The 11,469-nt window shown below is 38.4% G+C and overlaps 1 protein-coding gene across 5 annotated transcripts in view; it reads left to right on the top strand.

The window, feature by feature from the left end:
* Positions 1 to 11,197, top strand: part of LOC132699885 (uncharacterized) — a 63,063-nt gene extending 51,866 nt beyond the window's left edge. For 2 of the 5 annotated variants that reach the window (XM_060666845.1, XM_060666847.1), the window contains exon 2: positions 10,453 to 11,197. In XM_060666845.1, the coding sequence (XP_060522828.1) occupies positions 10,453 to 11,038 (586 nt within the window). In that variant the 3' untranslated portion in view covers positions 11,039 to 11,197. The other 3 variants (XM_060666849.1, XM_060666846.1, XM_060666848.1) reach the window with 3 other exon arrangements.
* Positions 11,198 to 11,469: the final 272 nt, after the last annotated feature.

Here is an 11,469-nt window from a genome sequence, read left to right as displayed (position 1 = left end):
TTGTTGTGTAGTCTACCATTATGCCTTGTTTTTTATCATAATAATAGCACTTTTATTTCCAACAGGTAACATGACCCAATTACAGGAAATATTAAATATAAATCAACGTAGAAACTAATCTTAAATCTACTAATCTTATAACTAAAAAAAATGAAGAAGGATAGAATGATAAAGAGAAAGAAAAGGATAAGACTTATCGGTACGCATAACCCGACGCCATTCGAAGTTGCTGAAGTATGGCCTGGAGACCACCATAATATAAATCGCAGTACGATGATAGTTTGTTGAAGGTAGCACCACACATATTGTAAATAGGGTTTTGAAAATGGATATTGGACCTGGGTAACTGCGGTAAGAAAGTTGATCGATGTCTCCCTTCCAGCCGCGGCACATAAAAAAGTAATTGTTCCAGAAGAAACGGACAATCGACTCCGTAATGAACTAACTTATAGAGAAATGAAACAGATTGCAAGTCTCTGCGCAAGCTCAGGGGCAGTATAGCGAACCTTCTTAGTAGAAGATCGTGATCAACTGCCCTCTCAGGATAGGAACCGTCCTCCCTGAACATTAGATACTTTAGTAACCTTTTCTGCACACTCTCAATGGACTGAGTGTGGCACTTATAAATTGGTGACCATATCAGCGAGCCATAGTCAAGCTTTAACAGTAGCTGAGCTACAAAAATGCCTGCAATTTCTTATTACGAATCCTAAAATTTGCATTGCACTGGAAACCATTTTTGTAATGTGAGGTAGAAAAGAGAACGACTGGTCAAATAAAATCCCCAGATCCTTCACAGTAGCAAGTCTAGTCAGGACAGTACCATCCATATTGTAATTAAAGACTATAGGAGTTTTTGTGCGGTGGTAAGAAACCACATTACACTTGCTGATGTTAAGATGCAATTTATTTTTATTACGCCATTGACTGACAATATTGATGTTGTCCTGGAGAGTCATGCAGTCCATGCCAGTTTCAATGCTCTCGTATAGCTTTAGGTCATCCGCATAGGCAAGCTTGTTGCAGATGATCGAAGATACGAGATCATCTATAAATATATTGAAAAGCAGAGGCCTAAGGTTAGAACCTTGAGGCACTCCAGAAGTTGGAACAAAAGGAACTGATCTAAACCCCTCAATCTCAACAAACTGTCGACGATTCACCAAATAGGACCTCAACACCGTAATCAGCGAATCAAAGAAACCAAGTTTATGAGATGCTTTTTCAATCAGTAAGTGATGATCTATCTGGTCAAATGCTTTGTGGAAGTCAGTGTATATAACGTCAACTTGACCTTGCTTGTTCAGAGAGTCACAGACATACGAAGACAGGGAGCATAAGTTAGTGATACATGATCTTTTCGCATAAAAACCATGTTGTTGCGTAGATAGTTTATTTCTAATTTGAGCAAAAATAAATTTATTTAATATAATCTCGAATATTTTAGAAAAATTGCACAAGATCGAAATAGGCCGGTAGTTTTCAACAACAGAGGGATAACCTTTTTTGAGAATAGGATAAACTTTGACATATTTCCAAGGCTCTGGATAAACACCCGTCTCAAGTATCAGGTTAAAAACGTGACATAAAGGAGCACACAGTGCGTGGGAACAGTCTCTCACGATAAAACTTGGTATGCCATCAGGACCAGCGGTAATTTTGTTCTTGAGTGCTTTGCTTGCTGACAAGACATCCTGGATAGTAAGCTTAGGTATGTTCACTAGTTCCGGAACGTGGACCTGACTAGGATATGGTGTAAACGCAACCAAAGTACTTAGCAAAAGCTGCAACAACCATATTAGGCCCTTGGCATGGCTGACTAGAATAGGACATCGAGGCTGGGATTCGCGAGTCTGCCTTCTTCCGCTGAATAAATGACCAGAAATTGGTAGGACTATCATGTATACTTAACTCAGCACGACGAAGATAATCAGTATAGGCAATGCGTGACTGGAACTTGATTGACTTGCGTAGCGCGGTATATCGGCCAAAATAATGTCGTAAAAAAGTGTTAGAGCCCTGTCGACATCCGAGCACTCCATAACACTATTCCAGTCTGCATGCTGCATCAGTTCATACATATGAGGATAGCTGGCCTTCCTAAAGTTAAATTCGGTTTGATCATTCCTATTGATTGGAAAATTAGAGACGTGTGGAAAAGAGAGTTGGAGAGAAACTATTAACGAGGGATGGTGTGGATCCTCGTCGATAAGTGCGTTTCTCACTATCGCAACGTCGAAATTGGCAAAAACGAGATCTAAGCAACGGTGATTTAGGTTAGTTACAGAGTTATGCTGTTTAATATTCAATATGGCGCTGAGGTTGAGTAGGGATCTATGTCGGATATTGATAGGAGCTGAAACAGTGAAAGAAGGAATATTGAAGTCACCCAATAACAAGACAGATCCGCCAAACAACAACTCCAGCGACGACAAAGATTCAAAAAAGTTCTCAACTTCGAAGTTGGCAGCAGTGGGAGGAATGTATACTAAAAATACATAAAATACAAAGTAATCTAAAGAGATCTTACAGCCTAAAAAGCCTAAGAAATATTGCTAGGTCAATGAGATAGCAAGATCAGGCGACGGCGACAGTTATGAGTTTGTAAAACAAGCTCTGAACCCGCTGATTTTAAATGAACTTGCAATGAAATTTAATATGGCATGAAGAAAAAGGAGAAATTTTCACAATTAAAATTGCCCAAATTAATACTTGGTAAGTAGGTATTATTTGTTTTAAAAATAAATAGAACGTAAATAATAAAAATAAGTAAAGTATAAGAAATATAATTTAATAAAATATATATTATGTTGATGGCTTACTTGTTACTTTTTAAGTTAAACTGACTTTTTTAGATTACATAGCTTTTTTGATTCTCTAGACTTCTTTTCGTATCTTATTGCTTAGTTTTTGAAAACAAAAATAAAAACCACTTTCTCTTCATGTTTTTTGAACGGTTAAATTTAAGTTACTATATTTTTTTCTTAAAATCGATGCCCGAATCACCCCGCAAAAACAAAGTATTAATTTTAGGAATCACCCTTCATAAAGTACAATTTTGAGCAAAAAAAAACTGGGAAAATTTTTAGGTTTACAAAAAAATTGTTGCGTAAAAATAGGTCCTTACTGTCAAACTGAAAAATCATATTTGTTCTAGTTTTTTTTTGCTCGCGATAGGACCTACTCTCATGAAAGAGATCTTACCGATGAGAGTTTAATGAGGTTTGTATTTAACGAAATGAAATACATAAATGTATACCCACATCATCGTGGAGATTAGCATCTAAGATCACGTTCATGAGACTACTATCAGCGTCGAATCAAGGCTTTACTTAAAAAGCAGATGTACGGATTTTTCAAATCTGTTCTTTGAGCATATAAAATACCAGTCTCGTTCTTTTTATTTTTTTTTTATAAGGAACAAATATATAAAACCTCTCTTTCTCAATACCAAAATATTTTCAGATACGGATAAGAAGACAAACACATCAAAAACATCAAAAGAACGTGAGAATTCAATAGCTGCTTGGCTAAAAAGAGCTACTCTCAAAAAAGAACGACAGTTCTATTTAAAAAAGCCACATTCGTCTAATACCGTAAGCTCTTATTAGGACACCCAGTATATTAAATGAGAGTATACGCGATCACTTAAAGAAACCCGTGTGTAAATGAGGGCCCCATTTTTTCGTCGGCGTGTCGTGAATTGCCAGCAATTTGCAATACGTGCGACTTAGCATGTTAATGCGTCGTCGAACCCGCAAATTTTCGTCTTCTTCTTCTTCTTCTTTGCGGGCCGCGCGCGCGATTGAAAATTACAGCCTCGAACACTACTCTCTTCTATTTGCGCGCGATATTTCCCATTAAAACTTTAATCTATGGAGCACGTCGGTGCAATTAACGTATGCTGGACATTTCGAATGAAAAGTAGAAAGGTAGTTTAAATTAGAGCATAGTTGTGTTTCATTGTTTATTTTAAAATTTACAAAAAATCTACGTTATCGGTTATATTTTTTCCATGTCGGAAAATTTTTCTTATGGACGCCATATTGGATTTTAGCAATTTACGAGATTTTATTGATGATGAGATATTATCGGATTTACCTGATTTTGCCTAAACGGAAGTTGGTTATTTTTTCCTGGTGTCATTGAGACTAACCTAATCCATAGAAAAATAACTTGATGAACCAATATGGCGCCTGCGGTTTGGTGGAAGTATTAAACGAATTTTAAATGGTTAAAAATTACAAAAAAATATTCCTAATAAAAAAACAACTTAAAATTGAATAAAACGAATCAAAATCTTCAATTAGAATAACTTTATTAGACCGGCATACTGGACAGAATCCAGAAAAAAAAATGACAAATATTACATGTGTCCGAAATTTCAATCTATATTTCGAAATTCCATAAACTTTTATAATTTTCAAAAATGTATGCCCGGTATTCACAAAATAGTGGTAATTGATCATAACTAGAAGGCTGTGTTTTTCAATTATGAACAAAAATCTAAAAGACCCTGAAAATTATTCTTTTCGGGAATAAATTATTAGCCATTAATGAAAATTCATAAAAAATATTACTAATTGGTTAAAACAGTATTGTAGACCGCATCAAGGGCTATAATATTTGAATTTTTGCATAAGAGATATTTGAAAAAATCCATACGAAAATCGTTTTTTCTCGCACTCATTGACTATTACTACGACTATAATGCATTGTTTCAGAAAAAAAATCTTAAAAACCTCTACTTTTGGCATTTTTTCAATTATGTACAGGACCAAACATCTAAAAGATCCTGGAAATTGAGAAACTGTAAAAGATGGGATAATTTGGTTTAAATGGTATCGTAAACTGTATCGAGAGCTACAATTTTCTGATTTACAGTTCTGGTCTATTATACAGGATGCGTACAATTTTTTATATTTACCATAAAGTTCCGTAGTGGTTCCCAGGAGCACGACAAAAAAACAATGAACTCTAAAATAACAAAGGGATGTACAAAGACAACAAACAAGATTGCGAAAGCAATCATATTGCTTTCTCGTTTGCCCCAAGATGGTTTTGCAGCGAAATGAAGCAAAAACGCGAAAAAGTTGCAAAAAAGCAATAAATAGACAGAAAATCGCGAGCACAAATCGCAAAGCGGCGCCAACACAAGTAAAAGTGAAAGAAATAAACACTTTTATAGAAATGGTCACAAAAAACCTAGACAAGCTTTCGTCAAATAGGGCGGTATCTAGCGTTAACCCACATAACAATTGTACGTTCTTAGTATGTACCAAGAATACCCTGCTTTAGAAAAAGCATATACTTAGATTGTCCCTTATTTCAATTGCGCAGTTTTTAGAATATGTATATGTTACTGACCCCCAACTTCATATTCTAGTTACCTACCACGGTATATGCTGCAGAATGTATGTAGTATAATTATTATGTTCCTAGTATAAGTCACTATAAAGTACATAGTATATTCCAGGTATTTTATTGGAATGGGCATAAGGGTATTGTCTTCTAGTATTGTTACATTGCATTATTTGGCAAAGACAAGAAAAGCTTCTAAAAACAAAACTTTATTTTAATTAAACAAATTTCCCACAAAATACATATCTCATATCAATTTGTAAGCATATTTTTTTCTTTTCTTGAAATTATTTAAATATCTTTTCTCTAATAGGAATTTTTGATACATTTTTTTTACATTATGTTCCAATGAATATCATTCTACATCAGCTTCAAATCGTCGTGTCTTTCAGAACTTTCAGACTTTTGATCCGAATGTGAGACTAAAAACCCGGCAATCCTAAAATGTTTTTACCTATTTTTAAACGACACACTAAAACCTTCTTTACGACGCTTTGCAGGCATACTTTTTCTATAACCTAGAAGACTTTACTTACTTGAAAATGCGAACTTCAGACAAGCACAAACACTTAAAATACCAGAAAACACAAATGAAATGAAATTCGACGTGTGGAAGCGTTTCCCGCGCCCACGTTTCCGACAAAATTGAGGTTATGTCCATAAACGAACTATTATCATTATGTTGGTTAGTTGTTATGCCTCAACTTACATAGATAAAATTAGGGATAGCGATAAGGGCGCAGATTTTAGTTTTCAGTTTGTTAAGTTATTATAAAATATGTAAAATTTTAACATTTTAAATTTAGTTCTCTTAAAATGAATATGAAATTTTAGTAATGGTTCATTTCAATTATTGTCGAAAGAAAATGGCTCGACAGTACGTGGCTATCCTCTCCCAAATGCATTTCCATAAAATTAAATATGCTAAAAATCTACTCTAAAGAATATTTTAAGTAGAACATTTGGAAATATTCTTAAAAGTATATTCATAGCGCATACTTTAAAGTACAAATTTAAAAAATTCTTAGAGGTATATTCAGAGCGCATACTTTAAAGAATATTCTTTTCTCGTATATTAAAAGAATGTATTTCGCATGTTCCAAGACGTACGCACGGAAAAGTATTGCTGTATATGCGCAGTATATGTAACATATATTGATGCTATGCGGGAAATGTCGACCAAAATTCTCAATGAACCAAACGTATTTTCATGTGTTACGCTGAATTCTGCTGGCTTACTATCGTCTATAAAGCTTCTGGCTCGTCCGCTGTATTATAATCTCCGCCCATCGGGAGTCGGAAAAATACTAAAACCACCGTTAGGACGGACCTGTTTGTACGATTCATGAAGTCCGGGTTAAAAGGATGGGATAGGCGGGACGCAGTGGCGCGCACGGGATATTTTCACATCTTCCTATTCATTTTTCAGGATTTGTCAGCGCATGTGCGTGTTTTGACCTATCGACCTATTAATTCTTAGGAAAAAAAAACACTTTTCAGAAAGTATTGTTTATTAGTAATTAATTATTGTGAATAATTATGTAGAATTGAGAATGGGAAAGATACATTTCGTACACGTCTGGATCAAAACCCCCGACGCGGCGCACCTGACTAGTCTTGCGGTAACGGCGATATAACGTGGAAACGTAACTCAATTTGCGATGTGGTTAATATAAAGACTTATTTGGTGTTCGTTTCCTTGCAAGCGCCAATTTGGCATGGGAACGCAACGGTATTCGTTCTCGCAGTATTCAAGTTCGCGTGTATATACAGTGTGCAGCTTTGTAATCGGTAAAAATAGCAATATTAATACTTGATTCGATCCGCAGACACAAAATCAAAACCGCTGCCAACGTTCTGAGCCCCAACTTTCTAGTTTATTTCTATTTCTGATTTTCGTTAACGGCGAACACGACAACTACGTTTCCCGAAGGCGATGCCAATATTTACCCGTCGAAGTCATTTCCTCTGGCCGCGCCAATGAAATTTATAGACTCTTTCTTATTTTCCGGACGTAAATTGGGTCGGCAGACGGAACCGTCAATATTTACGTCGAGTTTCCTACGTGAAACCGCGCTTCTCGCCACTAGTAAATCAAACATTACGAGAATTTGTCATTTATACAATTTCTTCTTCGTAATGAAAAAGCGACGATATTCTGTATGAAGAATATATACCGTGACGAAATAGGGCGGGTGCCTTTCGCGATGTAGGCAACAAAAATTAAAAAAGAAGAAGAGAACATAACCAAACATTGCATTCGGTGGTGGTTTTTAAGGTAAAATGTGCAAAGTATTTCGATCTCGGGTGTGTATCTTGTCGAATTATCGGCCGTGCGGAGAACCGGTTTTGTTTCTGCGATTTGTTTTGGGCGTTTTTTTTTAATCAAAAAGATAAACCTGACGAAAAATGAAAGCGTTCGATTCGCCATTGTCCTAACAACGTGCTGCGGCGTCGAAAGAAGCGGAGGTTTCTCGGAATTCATAACTACTGGGCCATGGGTGGGTAAAAGTGTTTTAGGTATTCTTTTCCGCTACTGATTGTAGATTTTGCGCTAATCGAATGTTCGGGAGCGAGACGCGAATGATTGCGTAGGAATTTCCTAGGCAAAGCGCCTATTACACATAAACGTATTATCCGGAGCTTCGATTAAGATCTGTATCGCGGTTAAGTGGGCCCGCGAGAAAACTGTGCGTAATTTTGTCGCAACGACCCGCGGCGCTTCGATCGGCCGCATTTTTTTCGATTAAAATAGTTTCGAGGCGGCCGGAGGCGTTGCGATACGATCGGAAAATCACTCCGCGGGCAAAAACTAACGACCCAGCTGCTCACGCATACGCGATACGTTAGAGGAACTCAATCCACGTGTAAAATTCAAACTTCCAACGCGGCTGTAACTGGACCGAACGCGCCAATAACGTATAAATAGAAACGCGTTAAACGCGGATCCCGATTCGGCGTTTTTTTTTCTACGCGGAAATGCACTCGTCAGCTGTCATCGGGACTCGACGTCGAGTTGGCCGTGCGTGACCGCGGATGACATGTACTTACGAAGAAGAAACCGGAAATACGTAACCAAAGTATCGCGACCGATCGCGCCCGAGCGTAGAAGAATAAAAACGAATCCCGCATATCGCGAATTAGTCACGTGAAGAATGTGCATTTTACTAAAGTGTGTCCACCGTTTGTTCGCCCGAGGCCGCGCGCCGCTTGACACCGCGAGGCGCAAGAAGTTCACGCGAGGTCACGCCCGTAAGAGAGATTTACATATCGTGCGGACTAGAGACGCGACTCTTCTCCGAAGCCTACAATTTTAATACGCTTTAATGTTGCTTCTAATATAAACCTGATAAACCTATCGAAAGTTATGAATCAGTTATGAAACCGGACCGAAGTTTGAATCGGTCTAGTAGGCGACGCCATCAGCTCTCGTAGCGGATTTATTTTGCGTAGTAGTCCGTCCCTGCCCTTTTTCCCGTGTGCAGTCGTCACGTCCATTTCATATCGTTAATATGGGTATGTTTTATTGAGTTAATTCCTTCGGATGGTTGGTTACATTCAGTCGATCGTCGTGTAAAGCGCCACGGGAACTGCAACGCAATTTGCATAACGCACTTGCAATCAGGCATCGTAGAGGAAAGGAACAAATAAAAATCGTCGTACCATTGTATTTTTAATATTCGTGCAGGTGCGTATGCGTGATTGCGTATATTCTCTGCCATATATACCTCTCTCTCTCTCTCTCACTCTCAAACCCGAACCTGTCGTGTTTGTGTGATTGATAATTGCGGAGATTTTTAAAACACAAGTCCCTAGTTTCCATATTACAACATGGCCGTATCGATGACCCATTAATAACACCGTCGGCTTACATTAGCGGCGCCCGCTGTCGTTCCGGATAGAGCCATTAGCATTTTTATTGAAACAGCCGTACGAGAAACATGTCCGCGACAAACCGACTTCACTTATCGCGTTACGGACGGGTTCCCCGACTTAAAATATGCCCGTACATCGGCATACACTGCGCTAACATTTGCTTTGAGCAAAAGCAAACAGAAAGGTAAACAGACTTTATTACACGCCCGCGGCGCAGGACCGGACGCGACGAACAATTTACTAGCGACAAGGAGTTTTTACCTAAAGATATCGAAAATGTTACCATCTACCGAGGAATCCGCGAAGTATAGGCTTTGACTTTAACCTAATAGATGGAGCCACATGTATATTTTGCTTTCTGAATATTTAAAACCTTCAAAGCAACTAACTGAAACTAACGACGGTTTAGCAACCTCCACTCGCTCACGACAAAATCCCTTGTAATCGTCCCCAAAAACTTGAACCCGGTTTCCATTGTATAGGTTTAATGTTTTAAGTGTTTGATCCAAGCAGTCTTGGCCAATAGAAGTAAAAGAAGAAGAAGAACCAAAACTAACCTTGGTATACTTTGTTTCAAAGCATACTTATTGTTAGCCAGCTGCTATTTCGTTTTCGTTTTCTATTCCGCTATTTTATATATTCATTAAACAATATTTGACACGGATAGGAGAGTTCCCATAATATCGTTGTTGTTTTCCCATACTCCATTTTCTTTAAGAACAAATTATTCTTCACTAAAGGACGCAGATTGGAAGAGTCGCGAATAATGATGCTGGAAATAAATGCCGTGATTTTTCGCATTGGAAAGTATATGCCGCCATATTTACAAGCGATAATAATCTCGGGCGTTAGTTTATCTACGTTCCCCATCACGTCATTGTCCGCTGATTAGTTTGAGGAGAAAAAAATAGACAATTACTGCCGCGGCCGCGCCCTTTCTCGCCGTAAACCGTATGCATTAGCATTAATGGCAATCCGCGGCCACTGAGATGGCGCTTAACTTGCGATTCTGTCTTGCGTTGTACCGTTAACACGACGGAAACGAACACGGTCTTTTATCTTGGCTCCAGACGTGCAAATTAGACGTTTCCTCTGAAACTCGCAAACAAGCGAAGAAAATCACCAACCCTAACGTTTATTTTTGTTAGTTTTACTGTTTACCACCACAGACAATAAATCGGTAAGGTCCGTGACACAAAGGCGTTCTTGTTTCAGGTGTTCCGTCGTCACGATCATCCTTTTGATCTTCTTGATGGACCGACTGGAAAGCAGACCCCAATCGTTTAATAAAAACCACGAGCTCCTCGTGAATTTAGGCCTGCAGAAGATTCGCAGCCCAAATACGCACCACAGAAAAAGACTGGCGGTCGAGTCGAGGCATCACATACGTCCCGACGATTCTCACATGTTTATCATCAAGCTGCCTCCCAATCCGCACTACTACGCGTTTAATCAGCCGGATCGCGTTCTACCGGACGCGAAAAAGATACCGGTCGGGTTTAAAAGTAACGGCAAACCGGGCAAGATTTACCACTGGAACATTCCGGTGATCAAGCAGTACGTCGCTCACAAACAAAAATCGAGGACGAACGACGTCGATCTGGACAATCCGGAGACATGGAACGAAGTCCTCGACAAACCGGTCAACCCGCACAAGAAACCGCTAAAGCCGAGCTACTACGTACCCCAGAAACCGAAAAAGTCGAGTTTTACGAAATATTTTCCGGGAAACGGAAAACCGTCCTCGCTCTACGTGATTCAGAAAAATAAACGGGCTCATTATCATCGACTGTTACCGTAGAGCAGTATTTTTTGTGGTTATTTGCGGTACGAGACTGTGCAATACAATCGTAAGTTTTTTTTTATTCGTAAGTAACGCGTAAGTTAGACTGATATATAGAAACCAATATAGAACTGTATTTAAGTCATCGTTTTTATAATAAATGTATATTTAATTGGTTGGGTTGGTTTTATTAGTCCACCATGGGTCATAAATAAGTCCTATCTGTGATCATTGTCGAAACAATTAAAATTAAGTTCTATGCCTACGAGAGGTTATTCAATGTGGGCCACAGATTACCGATATCGAGCGCCTTTACGCTATTGCCTCAGAACATTAAAGAAGAAGAGAAGTATAATCTATGGGCAACTAGGGATTGTACATAAACAGCAAAATTAACCTTGCCGAAGTTCCTGATCGTTATTAGTTTCTTTAAAACTGAAAAACCCGGT

Source organism: Cylas formicarius, unplaced genomic scaffold, assembly GCF_029955315.1.
Source record: "Cylas formicarius isolate icCylForm1 unplaced genomic scaffold, icCylForm1.1 PGA_scaffold_3__17_contigs__length_32017465, whole genome shotgun sequence".
Lineage (NCBI taxonomy): Eukaryota > Metazoa > Arthropoda > Insecta > Coleoptera > Brentidae > Cylas > Cylas formicarius.
The sequence above is the reverse complement of the archived record's forward strand: the minus strand, read 5'-3'. Positions and strand labels throughout refer to the sequence as shown.